Source organism: Canis lupus, chromosome 12, assembly GCF_003254725.2.
Source record: "Canis lupus dingo isolate Sandy chromosome 12, ASM325472v2, whole genome shotgun sequence".
NCBI lineage: Eukaryota > Metazoa > Chordata > Mammalia > Carnivora > Canidae > Canis > Canis lupus.
The window spans coordinates 1,867,443-1,890,891 of record NC_064254.1 but is presented as its reverse complement, the minus strand read 5'-3'; the positions used below and the strand labels follow the sequence as shown (position 1 = coordinate 1,890,891).

At 35.6% G+C, this 23,449-nt stretch overlaps 1 protein-coding gene across 1 annotated transcript in view; it reads left to right on the top strand.

Annotated features, from left to right (window-relative positions):
* The window catches only part of TSBP1 (testis expressed basic protein 1), a 155,717-nt gene that overhangs the window by 94,362 nt on the left and 37,906 nt on the right, over positions 1-23,449 (top strand). The window contains exons 26-29 of the mRNA XM_049091970.1: positions 13,552-13,572; positions 14,501-14,521; positions 15,160-15,177; positions 16,287-16,304. Of these exons, the coding sequence (XP_048947927.1) occupies positions 13,552-13,572; positions 14,501-14,521; positions 15,160-15,177; positions 16,287-16,304 (78 nt within the window). The remainder of the gene's footprint in view (positions 1-13,551; positions 13,573-14,500; positions 14,522-15,159; positions 15,178-16,286; positions 16,305-23,449) is intronic.

Genomic DNA, 23,449 nt, shown 5'->3' with positions numbered 1-23,449 from the left:
CCTTGCCCCAAACATTTCCATATCCTGATCCCTGGAATCCATATGGTAGTTTATATGGCAAAAAGGACTTTACAGATGTGATTCGGTTTGGGATCTTGAGAGGAAAAGATTAGCCTGAGTTATCCAGGTTGGCCTACCTAGTTATCCAGGTGGGCCTCTCAGAGTCAGAGGAGAGATATCTAGTGTTTGGAATGATGCACTTTGAACATAAAGGAAGGGGCAAAGAGGCAAAGAATGCCAGCAGCCTCTAGATGCTGAAGAAGACAAGAAAACAGATTCTCCCCTTGAGCCTCCAGAAGGAACACAGCCATGCCAACACTGCAACTGTGGTGCACTCAGTCTGATTTTGGAGTCAGACCTCCAGAACTATAAGATAATACATCTGTGTTGTTTAACCACTAAATTTGTGGCATTTAGTTACAGAAGCAATAGAAACGAATACAGCACAGATTTAAGAAAAAAAAAAACTTTTTAACAAACTAGAAAGAGAGCTTCCTAAATCTGAAAAGTCTGTTTAAAAATATTTCAGGAAATCTCATATTTTAAGTTTTAAATATGTAAGTTCTTCTTAGAAATAAAAGAAAAATACAAGGATGGCCAGTATTATCTCTTCTAATAAAGTAGAACTGGAGGTCTGGGCCATTCAATAAGATTTTATTTTTAAATGAAATAAAAGGCATTGCCATTTGAAAGAAAAAAACTCATTTTTTTCAGATGATATGATTACGCATACAAGAAATCCAAAAGACTCCAAAGATAAATTGTTAGAATTATTAAGAGAATTTAACAATGTTACTAAATGCAGTTATTATGCACAACTATACACATAAAGAAAAATTAGAAAATGAAAATTTAAGAAACATTACCATGTATAGCAGCATCAAAGGGATAAATACCAAGAAATAAATCTAATAAAAGATGTGCACGTTTTCTACATAGAAAACTACAACACTGGTTCTCCTTGGGTGGCTCAGTTGTGGAGCGGCAGACTCTTGGTTTCAGCTCAGATCATGATAGACTGAGGCCTGTTTTGGGCTCTGCACTCAGCAGGGAGTCCACTAGAGATTCTCTTTTCCTTTCTGTCTCCCTCTATGCCTCCCCTGGCTTACTCACTCTCTATCAAATAAATAAATAAATCTTTAAAAAGAGAGAGAAATTAAAGAAGACAAATAAATAGGTCATATTCATCAACTGGAAAACTCAGTATTGTTAAAATGATAATCCTTCAGAACTTAAGCTGTAGATTCAATGTAATCAAAAGCCAAAGTTTTGTTTTGATCACAAATGACAGATTCTAAAACATACTTATTAAAAAGGAGGGGGAGTGGGAAGCAAAGAATCATGGAGTACAAGACACTCTTACAGAAGAACAAGCAGGAAAACTTAGACTGTATCAGATACTGTCTCATTATGAAGCCACTGTAATTAAAACAGACTACTATTGGAATGAAAACAGACAAATGGTTTAGAAGAACAAAGTAGGGGGATTGAGAAACAATTCGTGAATATCTGGAAACTTATTTATGAATAAGGTGTTACTGCATAGTATCGAGGCAAGGAGTCTTTTTTTCAATAAATAGTATTGGATCGATTTAATAACCATATGGAAAATAAAACTTGACCCCTAATTAATATAATCTCATTTGCTCAGAACTTTTCTAGTTTTAGCACTGAAACTTCTACATCCTAGGAATTCCTCTGAGTGCCAGGCAAACTAAGATGATCACTCACTCTGTAAGTAAAATTGTACACAAAATCAATTCTAGCCAGTTTTAGCTCTAAATGTGAAAAGTGAAACAAAAATACTTACAGAAGGATTACATAGGAGAATATCTTGGTGACCTTAGTTAGGTAAAGATTTCTTGAGCAGGGGGGCACCTGGGTGGCTCAGTGGATGAGCATCTGCCTTTGGCTCAGGTTGTGATTCTAGGGTCCTGAGATCAAGTCCCACATCAAGTTCCCTGCAGGGAGCCTGCTTCTCCCTCTGCCTATGTCTCTGCCTCTCTCTGTGTGTCTATCATGAATAAATGAATAAAACCTTAAAGAAAAGGTTCTCTTGAGTAGGAGACAAGAAGAAGTAACCCTAAAAAGTAATGTTGGTATACATTAAAATTAAGAACGTTGTTCATCAAAAAAACAAAACAAAACAAAACAAAACAACATTTCCACAGTGAAAGGGCAAGACACAGTTTTGGAGAAAAAATGTACCTCATACACCCAAAAAAGAGCCTTACCCACAACACACAGGATCCTATAAATCAGTATGAAAAAGATAAATAACTCAATAGAAAAACCACCAAGAGAGTTGTTGAAAATGTACTTTACAAAAAGGGACAATAGCGACACTGTGGAAGGAGCCTTGGTGTCCATCGAAAGCTGAAGGGATAAAGAAGATGTGGTCTATGTATACAATGGAATATTCCTCAGCCATTAGAAACGACAAATACCCACCATTTGCTTCAACGTGGATGGAACTGGAGGGTATTATGCTGAGTGAAATAAGTCAATTGGAGAAGGACAAACAGTGTATGTTCTCATTCATTTGGGGAATATAAATAATAATGAAAGGGAATATAAGGGAAGGGAGAAGAAATGTGTGGGAAATATCAGAAAGGGAGACAGAACATGGAGACTCCTGACTCTGGGAAACGAACTGGGAGTGGTGGAAGGGGAGGAGGGCGGGGGGTGGCGGTGACTGGGTGACGGGCACTGAGGGGGGCACTTGACGGGATGAGCACTGGGTGTTATTCTGTATGTTGGTAAATTGAACACCAATAAAAAATTAATTTATTTTTAAAAAAGGGAGGGATCCCTGGGGGGCGCAGCGGTTTGGCGCCTGCCTTTGGCCCAGGGCGCGATCCTGGAGACCCGGGATCAAATCCCAAGTTGGGCTACCGGTGCATGGAGCCTGCTTCTCCCTCTGCCTGTGTCTCTGCCTCTCTCTCTCTCTCTCTCTCTCTCTCTCACTGTGTGCCTATCATAAATAAATTTTTAAAAAAATTTTTTTAAAGGGGATATCCAGTTGGGCTTAAAAAAAATTAAAGAAAGAAAGAATAGAAAATGGAGAGGTGCTTAGCAGCTTAGCCATCAGGGGAATACAAATATTGATCATGATGAAATACCTTACTTTTAAGGATGGTTAAAATAAAAAATATTAACAATTCTAAATGTTGGTGAGAAAGGGGAACAGTAAAAACTACTAATGGAAGTATAAATTGGTGTATTTATTTTGAAATAGAAAGTTTGATATTATATACTAAAGTTAAACCACTCTATGACCAGGAAATTTTACTCCTAGATTTACCCAAAGTTTGTAGGTAAACACATTGCACACCAAGATAAATGGGCAAAAATGATCAAAGCAGCATTATTCATAATAGTCAAGTACTAAAAATAACCCATATATCCATCAACAGTAGAAGGGATAAAGGATTTACAGTATATTCAGTATATAGAGTGGAATGCTATACACGATGAAAATAAACTGTACTAAAAAAAAATAACAGGAGAATCTCATTAACCTAATGTCAAATGAAAGATGCTAGAACTAAGGGGAAAAGACGCTCCAAAATTGCATTCGTATAAAGTTCAAGACTTGGGGTTTTAGAAATCAGACTAATTATTACTTTTAGGGGAAGGAGAGTGGAGTCATTGATTTGAAGGTGCCCGAGGAGAGTTGAGTTACTGTTAATGTTTTATTTCTAAATATGGGTGGAGGTTAAATGGGTATGTTCACATTGGATTACTTGATTGATGGACATACTTCTGATTGGGGTACTATTCTCCCTGTATTTATACTTTAATACAAAAATTTATTAAAGATAGAATTATATGAGATATATGCTGCAAAACACATTTTAAAAAAATTAAAGTGCTTCTCTTTGCCCACACAGAATTAAACTTACAGACGAATGGGGGAAAATTGGATTTTGTTGTTGTTGCTCTAGGTCTGTAAAGTTAATTGAATACAATCTTTTACATTTGTCACTATCACAGAAATAAAAGTTAAATAATTTTGAAATCAGGTGAATTTTATACTGTACTTCATAATTTTTATCATAAATTATCATTAGAGAAAACTACATTCTATGCTTGGCAAAATCACAATATTGTGTTTACTTGTTTATATTTTAGTTTAGAACCTACCCAAATATTCCTTATCTGTGATATTCTATAGACTTGTACATTTGAATTTTGAACTCTGATTCTTATCAACTTCAGTCACAGAACTGAAAAAGCATTAAAGTGGTATTCAGGTTTAACTTAGCAGTCTAATCATATATATTTTCCTCTCATCTCCCCTGAAATACCACTAAAATTAAAGTAGAAGGATAACATGGGGCCTAAGTTCACACAGATAAACTAAGTACAGTAAAAAAAGAGAGAGAGAGAAACAGAGAGAGGCAGAGATTAACTTCACCAAATTTTTAAAAATTACTAAAAAATAAAGACAACGTGATCAAAATATACTTTTGGCTGAAGAGTGAAGAGTATTCACATAGATAAAATAACAGTAACACTGACTATTGAGTTAACCAAAATTTGTGACTAGATGACACCAGAAGAAAAAGAGAGGAGAAAGCAGAGTAAGGTTAAAGCCACATCATGCATAATAGTGAATCAATAAATAGTATGTAATTTGAAAAAATAACATTTTAAGAATTTTAAGTAAAAAAAAAAAAAAAAAAAATGACACCAAAAAAACAAAACATCTAAAAGATTTGGAAGTGTTTGTCTCTAAGAGGAGGGAATTGGGGGTTTAAAGGAGAAAGGAGTAAGCCAAGAGGCTAATTTCATAATAAGCCAATAAAACTTTTAATTTTTAGAAGATATACAAACACATTTATTATAAAAAAATCTATTTTAAATATTAATGTAAATTTTGCATTTTGCTGAAAACATACTATTTAGAGACTTGTATTCTCCTCTCCATAGAATGACATTTATTTCTCTTATTTGTATTTGTATTTCAGTTAAAACTAAAGAATTACTCATAAGTTCCTTTTCTGTTTCTCATATCTAAATTGGTCTCCTAGTTGTTTAAAAACTATTTTGCTCCAATTATTATTTCTGATTTTAAAAATTACCCTGAAAAGAATTCTTGAGAAGAATAGAATAATCTCCCTTCAAGCAAACTACACATGGGCCTTTATTTATGTTTGCACAGTAGTTAAGACCCCATGATCCATTACTCAGTTCCTTTTTCAACTTTCATCTCTGTTGTACTTTAGTCTCCTACTGATGTGAAAGGCTTCTTTTGCTTCACTCAGGCTTTTATTCTCTCTAATTGCAAAACCACCTATGAGAAAATTATTAAAGAGAGCTTCAGGAGGAGGTAACAGTTCAATTACACTCATTTCATGCACTCCAGAGCACAGAAAGTAGTAACCTAGGCCCTAAAATGGCATAAATCTAAAGGACCAGCTAAGCAATCTGTTTAGGAAAAAAAAGGAAAAGATTAAGTACAGGAAATACAAAGAGTTGTACATTAAGCACAATATAACCACAGCACAGCATATGCCTTAGCTGTGGAGGCAAGTTGGGTTGTAACAACATATCCATCACTGAATGAATTAATTTCCATAAAAATTGGAACAAACTATACTGGGAGGATCAGAGGAAGGAATGCTTATGATGAGAGAAGGGGGGACAGTGAGATAAAAAAGCTTGGTAAGAAAAGAATACAAAAACACTAATTCAAATTCAAAAAGATACATGCACCCCTATGCTTAGGGCAGCATTATTTACAATAGCCTAATTATGGAAGAAGTGTCTATCAATAGATAAATGGATAAAGAAGATATGGTATATAGATACAATGACTATTACTCCGCCATAAAAAAGAATGAACTCTTGCCATTGCAACAACACGGATGGATCTAGGGACTATAATGCTAAGTGAAGAAAGTCAGAGAAAGGCAAATACCATATGATTTCACTCATATGTGGAATTTAAGAAACAAATGAACAAAGGAAAAAAAGACAAATCAAGAAACAAACTCTTAACCATAGAGGACAAACTGATGGTTACCAGAAGGAAGATGAGTAAAGGGATGGGTGAAATAGAAGGGGATTAAAAGTACATTTACTGTGATAACCACTGAGTATTGTAGAGAATTGTTGAATCACTATATTCTACACCTGAAACTAATACAACACTCTATGTTAACTATGCCGCAGTTAATATTTTTTTTTTTTTAATTTCAAGACTGGGGGATGCCTGGGTGGCTCAGCGGTTGAGTGTCTGCCTTTGGCTCAGGGCGTGATCTCGGAGTCCTGCGATCGAGTCCCACATCCGGCTTCCGGCATGGAGCCTGTTTCTCCTTCTGCCTGTGTCTCTGCCTCTCTGTGTGTGTGTGTCTCTCATGAATAAATAAATAAAACATTTTTAAAAATTTTTCAAGCCTGGTAAGAAGTAAAAAATTAAGATGGAAGTCAAGAAGAAGCTCTATAAACATGTTATTTAGAAAAGCAGATGTAGGGCAGCGGAGTGGCTCAGTTAAGTATCTGACTTGGCTCAGGTCATGATCTCAGGGTCCTAGGATTAAGCCACACATTGGGCTCTGCAATCAGCAGGGAGGCTACTTGTCCTTCTGCCTCTCCCTCTGTGTTTTCTCTCTCACTCTCTCTCAAATAAATAAATAGAATCTTAAAAAAAAAAAAAAAAGAAAGAAAGAAAGAAAAGAAAAGAAAAGAAAAACAGATATAAAACCCAAAGAATGTTAAAAGTGATCCTGACAAGAAAGAAAAATGGGAATAAATGCGGTGGGTCATCAAGATAAAAAGCTTCTGCACAGCAAAGGAAAAAAATCAACAAAACTAAAAGGCAACCTACAGAATGGGGGAAGATATTTGCAAATATCTTATCAGAGAAAGGGCTAGTATCCAAAATCTACAAAGAACTTAACAAACTCAACATCCAAAAAATAAATAATTCAGTCAAGAAATGGGAAGAAGGGATCCCTGGGTGGCGCAGCGGTTTGGCGCCTGCCTTTGGCCCAGGGCGCGATCCTGGAGACGCGGGATCGAGTCCCACGTCGGGCTCCTGGTGCATGGAGCCTGCTTCTCCCTCTGCCTGTGTCTCTGCCTCTCTCTCTCTCTCTCTCTCTGTTAACTATCATAAATAAATTTTTTAAAAAATTAAAAAAAAAGCAATGGGAAGAAGACATGAAAGACATTTCTCCAAAGATGACATACAAATGGCCAACAGATACATGACAAAATGCTCAATGTCACTTAGTATCAGGGAAATACAAATCAAAACCACAATGAGATACCACCTCACACTGGTCAGAATGGCTAAAATTAACAACTCAGGAAATAACAGATGTTAGAAAGGATATGGAGAAAGGGGAACCCTCTTACACTTTTGATGAGGATGCAAACTGGTGCAGCCATTCTGGAAAACAGTATGAAGGTTCCTCAAAAAGTTAAAAATAGAGCTCTAATATGACCTAGCAATTGCACCACTAGATATCTATATCTATCTATCTATTTATCTATCTATCCATATTGCATTGAATGTGTAGATTGCTTTGATTAGTATAGATATTTTTGTAATATTTGTTCTTCCAATCCATGAGTGTGGAATGTTTTTTCATTTCTTTGTGTTTTCCTAAATTTTTTACATATAGTTTCCTTTTTTTTAAATAGTTTTAAGGGTACAGATCTTTTACCTCTTTGGTTACATTTATTCCTAGGTATCTTATGGTTTTTGGTGCAATTATAAATGGGATCAATTCCTTTATTTCTCTTTTGGCTTCTTCATTGTTGATGTATAGAATTGCAACATACTTGTGTGCATTGATTTTAATTCTACCACTTTGCTGAGTGAGTTCTAGCATTTTTGGGGTGAAGTCTTTTATATTTTCTACATAGAGTTTCATGTCATCTGTGAAGAGTGAAAATTTGACTTCTTCTCTGCTGATTTGGATGCCTTTCATTTCTTTTTGTTTTCCAATGGCTGAGGCTAGGAATTCCAGTACTATGTTGAATAGCAGTGGTGAGAGCGGACATCCCTGTCACGTTCCTGATCTTATGGGAAAAGCTCCCGTTTTTCCCCATTGAGGATAATCTTCACTGTGGGTCTTTTCTATATGGCATTTATGATAATGAGGTATGTTCATTCTATCCTTACACTGCAGAAAGTTTTTATCAAGAAAGGATGCTGTATTTTGTCAAATGCTTTTTCTGCATCTATTGAGAAGCTCTTATGGTTCTTGTCTTGTCTTTTATTAACGTAGTATATCACATTGATTGATTTTTAGATTTTGAACCACGCTCGCAGCCCAGGAATAAATCCCACATGACAATGTTGAATAATCTGTTATATTGTATTAGCTCACTCTTGGTGAGAATTTTTACATCCATGTTCATAAAGGATATTGGTCTGTAATTCTTCTTTTTAGTGAACTGTGAATCAAGGTGATGCTGGCTTCATAGAATGAGCTTGGAAGTTTTCATTCCATTTCTATTTTTTGGAACAGTTTTCAAAAAGTAGATGTTAATTTTTCTTTAAATGTTTGGTAGATTTGCTTCAACGTGGATGGAACTGGAGGGTATTATGCTGAGTGAAGTAAGCCAGTCGGAGAAGGACAAACATTATATGTTCTCATTCATTTGGGGAATATAAATAATAGTGAAAGGGAATATAAGGGAAGGGGGAAGAAATGTGTGGGAAATATCAGAAAGGGAGACAGAACGTAAAGACTGCTAACTCTGGGAAACGAACTAGGGGTGTTGGAAGGGGAGGAGGGCGGGGGGTGGGAGTGAATGGGTGACGGGCACTGGGGGTTATTCTGTATGTTAGTAAATTGAACACCAATAAAAAAAATAAAAAAATAAAAAAATAAAAAAATAAAAAACAAACAAAAAAAACAAAAAAAACAAAAAAAAACAAAAAAAAATAAATGTTTGGTAGAATTCTGCTGGGATGGCATCCAGCCCTGGACTCCTATTTGTTGGGAGATTTTTTATTATTGCTTCAATTTCTTTGCTGTTTATGGGTTTGTTCAGATTTTCTATTTCTTTATGTTTCAGTTTAGTTTATAAGTTTCCAGGAATGCATCTATTTCTTCCAGATTGCCTAATTTGTTAGCATATAATTTCTCACAATATTTTTTTTCTTTTTTTTTCTTTTTTTATTGGAGTTCAATCTCACAATATTCTCTTATAATTTTTTGTATTTCTTTGGTATTGATTGCGATCTCTCCTCTTTCATTCATGATTTTATATATTTGTGTCCTGTTTTCTTTATCATACACCCGACTAGGGGTTTATTAATCTATTAATTCTTTCAAAGGACTAGCTCCTAGTTTTGTTGATCTATTTTACTGTTTGTTGTTGTTGTTTTTCATTTCTGTATCATTGACTCCTGCTCTAATATTTATTATTTACTTTCTCCTTGTGGGTTTAGGCTTTATTTGCTGTTCTCTTTCCAGTTCCTTTAGGTGTAAGCTATGGTTGTGTATTTGAGACTTTTCTTGTTTCTTGAAGAAGGCCTGCAATGCTATGTTCTTCTCTGTTAGGACTGCCTTTGCTGCATCCCAATAGTTCTGAACTGTCATGTTTTAATTTTCATTTGTTTCCATGTATTTTTTAAAATTCTTCTTTAATTTCCTGGTTGACCTCTTCATTCTTTGGTAAGTTATTCTTTGACCTCCATGTATTCTGTAACCTCCATGTCCTTCCAAATTTTCTCTTGTGATTGACTTCAAGCTTTAAAGCATTATAGTCTGAAAATGTGTATGGTATGATCTCAGTATTTTTGTACCAGTTGAGTACTAATTTGTGACATATGTGATCTATTCTGGAGAATGTTCCAAGTGCACTCAAAAGGAATATTCTGCTGCTTTAGGATAAAATTCTCTGAATATATCTTTTAAGGCAGTCTGGTCCAGTGTGTCATTCAAAGCCCTTGTTTCCTTCTTCTGCTTAGATGATATGTCTATTGCTGTGAGTGGGGTGTTAACATCCCTACGATTGTTGTGCTATCATCAATGAGTTTATTTAAGTTTGTTATTAATTGATTTATATAATTGGCTGCTGCCAAATTAGGGGCATAAGTATTTATAACTGTTAGATCTTCTTGTTGGATAGACCCCTTTATTATGATATAATGTCCTTCTTCATCTCTTATTACAGTTTTTGATCTAAAATCTAGTTTGTCTGATATAAGGATTGTTACTCCAGCTTTCTTATGATGTCCATTAGTATGGTAAATTCTTCTCCACTCCCTCACTTTCAATCTGGAATTATCTTGGGTCTAAAATGAGTCTTTTGTAAGCAGCATATCAATGGGTCTTGTTTTTTATTTTAATCCATTCTGATACCCTCTGTCTTTTGATTGGAGCATTTCATCCATTTACACTGAGAGTAATTAGTAAAAGATATGGATAAGTGCCACTGCATTACCTGTAAAGTCACAGTTTCTGTATATTGTCTCTGTCTGGTCTTTGTTACATTTCAACTCTCTCTTTGCTCAAAGTATCCCCTTTAATATTTCTTGTAGGGCTGGTTTAGTGTTCACTAATTCCTTTAGTTTTTGTTTGTCTTGGAAACACTTTCTCTCTCCCTCTCTTCTTAATGACATCTTTGTTGGATGAAGTATTCTTGAATCCATAATTTTTCCATTTAGCACACTGAATATATCCTACCAGTCCTTTCTAACCTTCCAGGTCTCTGTGGACATATCTTCCACATAAAAGGCCAGCCTTAAGTGTCTACCCTCCCAACCTGCTTTTGGAATTCCTTCTTTATCTTTGTAATTTTCATGTTTCTCTATGATACGTCCTGATGTTGGCCCATTTTTGTTGATTTTGAGGGAGTTCTCTGTGCCTCCTGGACTTAAATTCCTGTTTCTTTCCACAGATTAGGGAAGTTCTCAAATATAACTTGTTCAAATATACCTTCTGCCCTTTTTTCCTGCTCTTCATCTGGTACTCCTGTGATATCGATATTATTTTACTTATAGAATCACTGAATTTCCTGTTTACCTTCATGGCCTAATAGTTTTCTTTCCCTCTTTCTTTCAGATTCATTATTTTCCATAGTTTTTTTCTTCTCCTTCATTCATCCTCATTTTTATAGCCTCCACTTGGGACTGTATCTTGGTTATAGCGTTTTTAATTTCAGCTATTCTAGATGGGTTATTTTATCTCTCTATTAAGGGATTATCTAGTGTCTTCTTTTAAAAAAAAACTATTTATTCATGAGAGACACAGAGAGAGAGGCAGAGACATAGGCAGAAGGAGAAGCAGGCTCCCTGTGGGCAGCCCGATGTGGGACTCGATCTCAGGACTCTGGGATCATGACCTGAGCCAAAGGCAGATGCTCATTGAGCCACCAGATGCTCTCTCTAGTGTCTTCTATACTTTTTCTCAAGCCTAGCTAGTGTCCTTATAATCACTGTTTTAAATTCACATTTTTCTGCTTTTTTAACTTTCCCCTTTCATCCACAGCCTGCAGTTCCATCCCTTTCACAAGGATGTGCAACTGCTCTGTAACCAACTTTTGTCCTTAACTATTCTTATAACCCTAAATAACCGGGATCCCTGGGTGGCTCAGCGGTTTAGCGCCTGCCTTTGGCCCAGGGCGCGATCCTGGAGACCCGGGATCGAATCCCACGTTGGGCTCCCGGTGCATGGAGCCTGCTTCTCCCTCTGCCTCTGTCTCTGCCTGTCTCTCTCACTGTGTGCCTATCATAAATAAATAAAAAAATTTAAAAAATAACCCTAAATAACCTGTAACATTGATTTGTGTGTGTTTAATTTCATCAACTACATCTTATTCTTCTCCCTTTTTGCATTTAATACCTCTAAAGATCTGTCCATATTGCTATATATACATCCCACATGTTGCTTCTAATTCTGTAAAGTATTGCAGAAAATGCCTCTCTTACAATTCCATTCCCCTGATGGTAGACACATCATAATATCCAATGCACTAATGTCACAAAGACACTGTAATTGGACATTGTGATAAGTGATCCCTTCTGGACTTAAGTTTGAATTCCTTGAGATCTATATCAAGGAAAGGGATTTCTAGCTCATAAAGCATATGCCAGATAATTTCCACAATCACTATACAATTTCTATTCCCACCTGCCATCCATGACTGTCAACCCACATTTCTACCAATATCTACCATACCACTTGCAAACTTTGCATTCAGATGAAGGAAGAGTATATCAATGTGGCTTTAATTTATACATTTCTAGTCCCAATGGGCATTAGCACTTCATCACATAATTGTTAATCATTCAGTTTTCCTTTTTTGTGAGCTTTAATTCATGTCACTTACCACTTTTCTATTGGATTTTTTGTCTTTTTTCCATTGGTTTTCAGGTGCCACTTATACATCTCAATTGTTTTCCAGATTTTAAATATTGCAAATATCTTCTCCTAGTCTGTCATTATCTCTAAAATCCATTTATTATGTGTTCTATTGAACAAAAACTCTAAAACTTGATTCAATCAAATATATCAATTTTTTCACATTGTGGTTTGGTTTTTACCCAACCACAACTTCATGAAAATATTCTTCTACAATTTCTTTCATTACTTTTACCTTTCTTTTTTCCTTTAATGCATCTACCAATGCTCTTCCCATTGTACCATGCTGTATCCCCTCCCTGTCCTCTGTTAAAGAAACATCCTTCCATTATAACCAGGCTCTCTTCCATATGAGAATGGCTTAACAATTACCAAAATGTGGGGGGAAACAAAGAAATGAAAAACAATTCCCCAAATATATCAACTCTTTCAGACAAGTTGAGAAGAAGGAACTTCTCTGTGTTCCTAAAGCACTTATCCACAATTCTATTAAAGTACTTACTACATTGATGTAATAATTTATTAAGATGGCTAATTCCTTTTGTAGGAATCTCCTGTCAAAAAAAAAAGCAAGAGATCAAGAGATTGAATTACATGAAGACTCTAGAGTACAACAAACCTAGATTCCAGTTCCAGGTTACCACTAAAGAAAACAAGGGAAATTGGACTATAACATTAAGGGGTGGGCAGCCCCGGTGGCGCAGCGGTTTAGCGCCACCTGCAGCCTGGGGTTTGATCCTGGAGACCTGGGATCAAGTCCCGCATCCAGCTCCCTGCATGGAGCCTGCTTCTCCCTCTGCCTGTGTCTCTGTCTCTCTCTCTCTCTCTCTCAATAAATAAATTTTAAAAAAATAAAAAAAAACATTAAGGGGTGAGGGAAGAACATCTAAAGACTCAGACATAATGGTGTTAAATTGACCAAAAAACAGTTTTTCAAAGCAGGACTAGATCCTGGATTGTTGGAGACAGCTCCTGGTTGCACTAATTATTAGCTGTGTGATCGTGGGTAATTTCCATGCACATAATCTTCATCATAGGGCTGCTGAAGATTAAATAATTTCAATCACATAATGCTCTTATATAAGTACTGGGCATGTGGTAACTTAACATAAATGACATGATATTTTTTAGTGCTTGAAGATAATTTAAGCCTAAACAAATTTCTTATCAAGCATGTTAGCAAACTACACCACACTCACTTGCTTACGTTTTATTCTAGGCAGATATTCAGCAACCAGAGGTAAGTTTTGCATCATTTTCAGAAGATCAAAAGCTAATTTAGAGTTATCAGTGATTAACTTTTAATAGAAGCCAATTGATTTATAGAAAGAATAAATGGAGAAATGTATTGTTATATCAAGAACTCTGATTTGTCTACTTAAAAAAAAAAGTAAATGTCCTTGGGGTGCCTGGGTGGCTCAGTAAGTTAAGCATCTGCCTTCAGCTCAAGTCATGATCTCGGAGTCCTGGGATCAAGCTCTGTGTTGGGTTTCCTGCTCAGTAGGGAGTCTGCTTCTCCCCTTCTCTCTGCCCTTCTCTCCTCCTCCCCACTTGTGCTCTCTGCTCTCTCTCTCTCAAATAAATAAATAAAATCTTTTAAAAAAAATAAGTAAATGTCCATACTAGGACAGAAAAAAATACCAACATTTTATTTTTTTTATTTTTTATTTTTTAAAGATTTTATTTATTTATTCATGATAGTCACACAGAGAGAGAGAGAGAGGCAGAGACACAGGCAGAGGGAGAAGCAGGCTCCATGCAGGGAGCCCGACGTGGGACTCGATCCCGGGTCTCCAGGATCGCGCCCCCGGGCCAAAGACAGGCGCCAAACCGCTGCGCCACCCAGGGATCCCAAAAATACCAACATTTTAAATGAAATGCAGTTGATCAAGGAGGAAATCAGTCATTGAATTAAAGGAATGGGGAATGAGTTTATACTAAAGAGATGTATAAACTTTATACACAGTACACTAAATGTCAATAAAAGGATAGACAATTGAGGAGGAGGTGAATGCAAGAATAATCCATAGACCTATGTTTCTGCTAGAACTTCCAAAATCAAAGGTCATCGTAGATGCCTTGAAAACTAGATTTTAATATAAGACAAATAAATATTTTGGGTAGGCCTATGATTGTGGGTCAAATAATTCTTTATTTTTGCTTTTCAGGAACTGTTCAGAACATTTCCAGTAAGTTACTTTTCTGTGAATACTATCTGGAAAAATATGTGTATAAAGATCTTTTGATAAACAAGTCCAGCCATAGCCATAATCAAATTTGCAAATCTCAATGTTATTATTTCACTTTCTGTGTTCCCCTCATATTAGTGAGCCTTTTTTTAGAGATTACTGACAATTTGGAGGAAAGCTTAAAAGCATTTATTATAGGACTATCACAAAATAAATAAAAATCCTTTTCAAAACAAAATGTAGAAGGAAACTGTAAAGAAGACAAGAGTTGAGTTTTGAAAGAAAAGTAGAGTGATAGATACTACTGTAATATCATACCACCTTCCTAAAAGATTTGAAAATCTCTTTGCCCTGGATAAGAAAGATATAGTACACAAAGAATAACCTGTCTCAATAGAGGTCCTTCAAGCCAAACATTAAAATATCCAGGATTAATCAGGTATTAAAATGATCTTTCATTAAACACAAATAGTTTCAACTGTACTGATATTCCCTTGACTTTTCTTTTTGGAGGCACCTTCTAAAAATTGCATAAGTGACAATTTTGTTCTAACTCAAAACCTAGAGAAGTTTCTTTACTGGATATATTTTTATATACTTCACATTACTCATGTCTTATTTTTCCTTCTGTTTTAAAGAACCTACATCATCCATTAGTAAGTTCCTTTTGAAATCCTAAAATCCATAGAATGTAAGCTAATTTTGCTCCCTATTGCTATCATAGTGTTAGTGGTCTAAAACCTCAATGCTAATATATCTCTACAATTTCTCTCTTTGTGATATAGATAAATAATTGATGAAAGATTAAGAATCAAAAATTAATACATTATACTCACTAACCAAAATACCATTATCAAACCAGTCTTTAATCTGAATCCAATGTGATATTCATAAGCATAAGCAAAGAGATGGGAAAAGTTAATAAAAGTGTAATAAGAAAGGAGATTAAGAGGTATAACTCCTTGATTGGTTCAAAAATGGTATAAACTGATTGCAAAAGGCAATAACATAAGAGTTTAATAAGCTCCAGAAAGATCATTTGCTTTGTTCTTCTATCAGAGTAAGGAGATCCTACCCCCAACCATCCAGGTCTTCCCTTAGAAAACAACAAGGACACCAACAACATCAACTATGTAGAAATGATACAGTAAATATTATTATTGCAAGTTTGACCTACCAAAAATGTTTGTGACATTTTTTATAGGTCAGCAGCTTTTCTATTGGCAAATGGTAGAAGAACATGTACAGTTAATTAATCCAAAAGTCAAACTTAACATTCAGAAAATGTTTAAGCCTCAAAAGTCATTAAATGAATTCCAGTTTTAACTACTATGATGTATTTCTTAATGTGTATTCCATGAGCATAAACAAATTGAAGATGCTATAGAAAAAAAAAGTTTTTTCATGTACGTTTCTAGATTTAGTTACTTCTAGATTTAAAGATAAGTAACAAAATTGAACACCAATAAAAAATAAATTTATTATAAAAATAAAATAAATAAATAAATAAATAAATAAAAGTAAAGATAAGTAACAAGTTTCCAAAAGTAATTGATTATGAATGTATTTTAGCCCAAAACTCCATTTTGGGAATTTCTAAGAATATAAAACAAAGGAAAAGAAAATAATTTCTGAAAATATATTTACCAACTATATATCTATGGCCATAATCTCAAACATAGTCCAGATAGCCATAGAATAATTGTTTGTTAATCTGATAATAAATGACATTATAATTAAAACTGACAATAATTTTCTCAATCAGGATTTGCTGAACCAATTGGTAAGTGTTTTTCTCTTCTTGAATTATTATGTCTTTTAGCTTAAATAATAGTCTGGAATTTATGGCTCGAGTGTTTTTTTAACTTAGATATAATTAATATGCAACATGGCATTGGTTTTAAGTATACCATATAATGATTTGATATTTGTATACATTTTTGAAATGATCACCATAATATGTATCGTTAACATTGATCAGCATACAGAGTGGTAATTTTTTTTCCTTGTGATGAAAACTGCTAAGACCTACTTTCTTAGTTCTTTCAAATATACCATAGAGCATCATTTTTATTTATTTATTCTTTTTTTTTTTTTTTGGAGAGAGAAAGTGAAGGGCGGGGGGAGAATCTTAAGCAGGCTCCACACCCAGCATGTAGCCCAACACAGGGCTCAATCTCACAACCCTGAGGTCATGACCCGAGCTGAGATCAAGAGTCCAACACCGAACCAACTGAGCCACCCAGGGACCCTACCACATAATATAATTAACTGTAGTCACCATTCTGTATATTATATCCTCATTACTTTTTTATTTTATACCTAGAGGTTTGTGCTTCTTAATCATTTTTACCCATTTTACCCTCTCCCCTCCCTAACTCTGCCAACCACAGTATGTTCTCTGTATCCAAGAGTTCAGTATTTTGTTTGTCCAGATTCCTCATATAAGTGAGAACACACATTGTCTTTCTCTGACTTATTTCATTGAGCATAATGCCCTGAAAGTCCATCCATGCTGTTGTGTATGCAAGATTTCCTTTTTTTATGGCCGAATAGTATTCCTCTATGTGTGTGTATATATATACCACATTTCTTTTTTTAGCTGGAGCTCCCCTTGAAAATGTATTTTTCTGATTGGGTGACGGGCACTGGGGGTTATTCTGTATGTTGGTAAATTGAACACCAATAAAAAAAAATTTATTTTTCAAAGTACTGGTGAAAGATAGGTCTTCTGGAACCTCCCAGGATGGGTGTTTATTTAAATTCCAGTTAGTTAACATACAGTGTAATATTAGTTTCAGGTATACCATATACTGATTCAACACTTCCCTACAACAGCAGGTGCTCATCACAGCAAGGCACTCCTTAATCTCCATCAACCTATTTCACCCATCACCCCACCCACCTGCCCTCTGGTAACCAACATCCTTTATAGTTAAGAATCTGTTTCTTGGTTTGCCTCTCTCTCTCTCTTTTTTTTTTCCTTTGTTCATTTGTTTTGTTTCTTAAATGCTGCATGTGAGTGAAATCATATGATAAATTTCTTTCTCTGACTTATTTCTCTTTGCATAATACTCTCTTGCTCCATCCGTGTCCTTGAAAATGGCAAGGTTTCATTCTTTTCAATGACTTAATATTATATATATTTATATATATAATGTATCCCTTTGAATTAATATTTTTGTATTCTTTGGGTAAATATCTGGTAGTACTATTGCTGGACCATAGGGTAGTTTTATTTTAAAATTTCTGAGGAACTTCCATACTGTTTTCCAGAGGAGCTGCACCAGTTTATGTCCCCACCAACAGTACAAAAGTGTTCTCCTTTCCACATCCTTGCCAACACATGTTGTTGCGTGTATTGTTGATTTTAGCCATTCTGACAGGTGTGAGGTGATATCTCATCATAGTTTTGATTTGTAATTCCTTGATGATGAGTAATGTTGAGTACCTTTTTAACTGTTAACTGTCTGTTGGCTGTCTGTATATTTTCTTTGGGGAAATGTCTATTCATATATCCTACTCATTTTTTAAATTGGATTATTTTAAGTTAGATTATTATTTTACTCATTTTTAAATTGGATAGTTTGGGGATGTTGAGTTTTCTAAATTCTTTTTTTTTTTTAATTTTTATTTATTTATGATAGTCACAGAGAGAGAGAGAGAGGCGCAGAGACACAGGCAGAGGGAGAAGCAGGCTCCATGCACTGGGAGCCCGATGTGGGATTCGATCCCGGGTCTCCAGGATCGCGCCCTGGGCCAAAGGCAGGCGCCAAACCGCTGCGCCACCCAGGGATCCCGAGTTTTCTAAATTCTTTACAAATTTTGGATACTAGCACTTTTTAGATATGTCATTTGCAAAAATCTTCTCCCATTCTGGGAGTTGCCTTTTGGTTTTGTCATTTTTCATTTATTTAGGTGTTTGTTGTAAGAAAGTGGTTCAGTTTCCTTCTTTTGCATGTTGCTGTCCAGTTTTCCCAACACCATTTTTTTTCCAACACCATTTGTTAAAGAGACTTTTTCTCATTAAATATTCTTTCCTTCTTTTTGAAATTAATTGACTATATATTTGTGAGTTCATTCCTGGGTTTTTTCTTCTGTTCCATTGTTCTTTATTTTTGTGCCAATGCCATACTGTTTTCATCACTACCTCTGTAATATAACTTAAATGGGATTTATTTCTTAATTTCTCTTTCTACTGCTTTCTTATTGGTGTGGAGAAATGCAACAGATTTTTGTACATTGATTTTTTATCCTGGAACTTTATTGAATTCATTTATCAGTTCTAATAGTTTTTTTTAGGACTTTATTCATTTATTCATGACAGAGAGAGAGAGAGACAGAGACAGAGACACAGAGAGACAGAGACACAGGCAGAGGGAGAAGCAGGCTCCATGGCGGGAGCCCGACGTGGGACTCGATCCCAGGTCTCCAGGATCAGGCCCTGGGCTGAAGGCGGCGCTAAACCACTGAGCCACCAGGGCTGCCCAGTTCTAGTAGTTTTTTTGGTGGTCTTTCAGGTTTTCTATAGGGAGTATCATGTCATCTGCAAATAGCAACAGTTTGACTTCTTCCTTGCCAATTCAGATGCCTTTTGTTTCTTTTTGTTGTCTGATTGCTGAAGTAGGACTTCCAGTACTATGTGAAATAATAGTGGTGAAAGTAGACATCTCTGTCTTGCTCCTGTCAGAGGAAAGCTCTCAGTTTTTTTCCATTGAGAGTGATGTTCACTGTGGGTTTTCCATAGATGGCTTTTATTATATTGAGGTATATTCCCTCTAAACCTACTTTGTTGAGGGTTTTTATCGTGAATGAATGTTGTACTTAGTCAAATGCTTTTTCTGCACCTATTGAAAGGATCATATGGTTCTTATCCTTTGTTTCACCAATGTGATGATCAGGTTGACTCACTTGCAAATATTGAACTGCCCTTGCAACCCAGGAATAAATCTCACTTGATCGTGAAGAATGAAATTTTTAATGTATTGTTGACTCTGTTTTCTAGTATTTTGTTGAGAACTTTTGCTTTCATATTCATCAGGGATATTGGCCTTTAGTGCTCTTTCTTAGCAAAGTCTTTATCTGGTCTTGGTCTCAGGGGAATGCTGGACTCATTGAATAAATTTGGAAGTTTTCTTTCCTTTTCTAATTTTTTGAAACAGTTTGAGAAGAATAGATATTAATGCTTCTTTAAATGTTTGGCAGAATTTGCCTATGAAACCATCTGGTCCTGGATTTTTGTTTATTGGGTGTTTTTTGATTAGGTATTCAACTTTTTTGCTTGTTGTTCAAGTTTTATATTTTTTCCTATTTCAGTTTTGGCAGTTTATATCTTTCTAGGAACTTATCTATTTCTTCTAGGTCATCCAAATTGCTGGCATATAGTTTTTCATAATATTCTCATAATTGTTTGTATTTCTGTGGTATTTGTTGTTATTTATACTCTCTTTTTTGTGATTTCATTTATTTGGGCCTTTTCTTTCTTCTTTTTCATAAGCATGGCTAGGAATTTATCAATTTTTTTTAACTTCTTCAAAGAACCAGCTCCTGGTTTCATTGATCTGTTCTATGGTGGTTTTGCTGTTGTCCATTCTGTATCATTTATTTCTGCTCTAATATTCATTATTTCCTTCCTTCTACTGGCTTTTGTTTTTGTTTATCTTTCTTTTTCAGCTCCTTTAGTAAAGGTGTAAAGTTAGGTTATGTATTTGATCTTTCAAGATTTTTTCTTGTGGTTGAATTCTAGTTTCATAGCATTGTGGTCAAAATACATATGTGGTATGATTTCAATATTTTTGTATTGTTGAGGCCTGTTTTGTGACCTAGTATGTGATCTATTCTGGAGAATTTTCTATGTGCACTTGAAAAGAATGTGTATTCTGCTGTTTCTGGATGGAGTATTTTCAAAATATATTAATATATTATATAATTATGTAGTTAAATATAATTATATTATATATAATATATTAATATATTCAATATATGTTCTATCCATCTGTTCCAGTGTGTCATTTAGTCATTACTTAACTGTTGCTTTTCTGTTTAGGAGATCTATCCATTGATGTGAGAGTGGTTTTAAAGTCCCCTACTATTATTCTGTAGTTATCAATGTGTTCCTTTATGTTTATTATTATTGTTTTATACATTTGGATGCTCCCAATTTGGGGGCATCAATATTTACGATTGTTAGATTTTCTTCTTGATTTGTTCCATTTATTATTATGTAATGCCTTTTTTAAAATCTCTTTTTGGAGTGTGTTTTAAAGTCTAATTTGTCAGAAGTATTGCTACTCTAGCTTTCTCTTGACATCCATTTGTGGGATACATGTTTATCCACCTCCTTATATGAATCTGCTGATGTCATTAGGTCCAAAGTGAGTCTCTTATAGGCAGTACATCGGTGGATCTTGTTTGTTTTATCCATTCTGTCACCCTATGTGGGTGTGTGTAGTCCACTTACATTCGAAGTAATTATTGATAGTTATGTACTTAATGCCATTTTATTACTTGCTTTGCAGTTGTTCTGAAGATTTTCTGTGATCCTTTCTTGTCTTTGTCACTTTTGATCTCACTTTTGCACTCAAAGATCCCCCTTTAATATTTCTTGCAGGATTGATTTAATGGTCATGAACACCTATAGTGTTTATTCGTCTGGGAAAGTCTTTATCTTTTCTATCTGAATAATAGCCATGATGGATAGAGTATTCCAGGCCAAAGATTTTTCCCATTCAGCACTTTGAATATACCATGTTCCTCTCTTCTGACTCGCCAAGTTTCTGCTGAGAAATCTCTAGCTAGCCTCATGGGTTTCTCCTTGTAAGCTAAGAACTTATTTTGTCTTGCTGCTTTTAAGATTTTTTTCTTTATCACTATATTGTCAAATTTAATTAAAATATGTCCTGGAATTGGTCCTGCTTTGTTGATTTTGATAGGAGTTCTCTGTGCCTCCTGGATCTGGATGTCTATTTCCTTCCCCAAATTAGGGAAATTTTCTATTATTTTTTGAAATAAAACTTCTGCACTCTTTTCTTTTTCTTCTTCCAAGACTCCTAAGATACAAAAGTTATTACATTTGATGGAGTCATTGAACTCCCTAAATCTAACCTCATTTTGCATAATTCTTCTTCCTTTCCTTCATTCAGCTTCCTTGTTTCCCATTATTTTGTCTTCTAGATCACTAATGCATTCTCCTTTTTCTACTATCCTTCTGTGAATTGCATCATGCCTGTTTCTAGTCTCATGTATTGCAGTATTCATCTCTGATTTTTTTTACTCTTTCATCTCTGTGTTACAAGTCTCCCTGATGTATTCTATTCTTTTCTCAAGCCCAGTAAGCATCTTTATGACTATTACTTTAAATTCTCCTTCAGACATGTTACTTATATCAGTTTTGCTTAGATCTCTGGCCATGGCCTTACCTTGTTCTTTTATTTAGGATAAATTCTTCTGTCTTGGCATTTTGTCTAAGTCTTTGTGTTACAAAAGCCACTTATGTATCTTGCTACTGAAAGCATTGGTCTTATTAAGAAGAAGTCATGTAGTGTCCAGGGCCTTGTTGCTTCAGCTAATGTCTCTGGTGTGTGCTGTGTGTGTCCTGCTTTTGTATGTTGGCTGCTCTATCTTTCAGGTCAGCCATCTACAGAGGCTCTCCTTACCTGCTGTGAACAGTGTTTGTTCCCTCACTTGAACGTGGTAAGTTTTAACTAGGTGCGTTCTGGTCTGCTTATGAAATAACGAAACCTGACACCAATTCCACCAGAACTGAGTCCCTTTTGAACTCTGGTAGGGACACATGGTGTGGGCAGGAGTTTGTACTGATCTTCTATGGGAGGGGTCTGCCACAATGGGTCTGAGGCAGACTTGACTAACTCAGAAGGGCAGTCCTGCCAGAGCTCAGGTGTGTGGAACTTGGTATGAGCAAGTTAGGCAGCCAGTGTTGATGCTTCCTCCCATAAGTGGCTCTGTGTTTATGCTGAGGATCAGGAGAAGGGAATGGCACCAGCCAGCTCCTTTGCCCTTGGAAAGTCCTCTTGAAATAGTCAATAATCTCCCCTCTGTATTCCCTCCAGGCATTTTTCAGATCACTGTTTCCATGCTGTCTGTCCCCAGGTTGTTTGCCTTCCTTCTTTCCAGGAAGAGCACAGTAGTACCCTCTGGCTCCATCCCAACCAAGCCCACTGATCTTTAAAACTCCAGATTTTAAGCCTTGTTGGTTGCAAGAACTCATGAAATTCAGCCCCTCTTGTTTTCCAACCCAAGGGATTTGGGGAGGTGCTCTCCTTATGTGCTCTCCTACATGCTCCTCTCTCATCCTTCTCCAGACCACAGCTTCTTCCTTTCCATAGCATCTAGGATCTATTTCTCCTCTAAAACATATCTCAGCATTTCCTATGTTCTTTGATGTGGCCTCTTCTCTCCCTTTAGTTGTGGGGTTTGTTCTATCAGTCTTCAGGTTGATTTCTCAGGATTAATTAGGATGATTTGATAGTTATCTAGTTGTATTTGTGGGACAAGATGAGCCTGGGGTCCTCCTAGTCTGTCACCACCTTCCTCTCCTGCCTACACTACATCTTTATTCACTCACCCATCTACGGCACGTAGGTTGCTTCCACATCTTGGCTATTATAAATAATGCTGCAATTAACATTCCTATAGTTCAAAAAAATAGTTTCTGTAGATTCTGATATTTTTTCCATTTCTCCCCAAGCTAATTAAAAAGACTTTCTCTGATGAGATTTTAAACCAGAAAAATAAACTAATGAACAAAAATCTTTTAAGTAGTACAAAAGTCTATAAGATTAGTCATACATTCTTAATCAAATAAATGAAGGGTAGCTGAGAAATAAGATGAGGGAGAGAGGTGGAAGTGAAAAAAATTGAGGAAGACTGAAAAGGAAAGAAGCAGAGTTTCTGAGTCTTGCAGGCTCT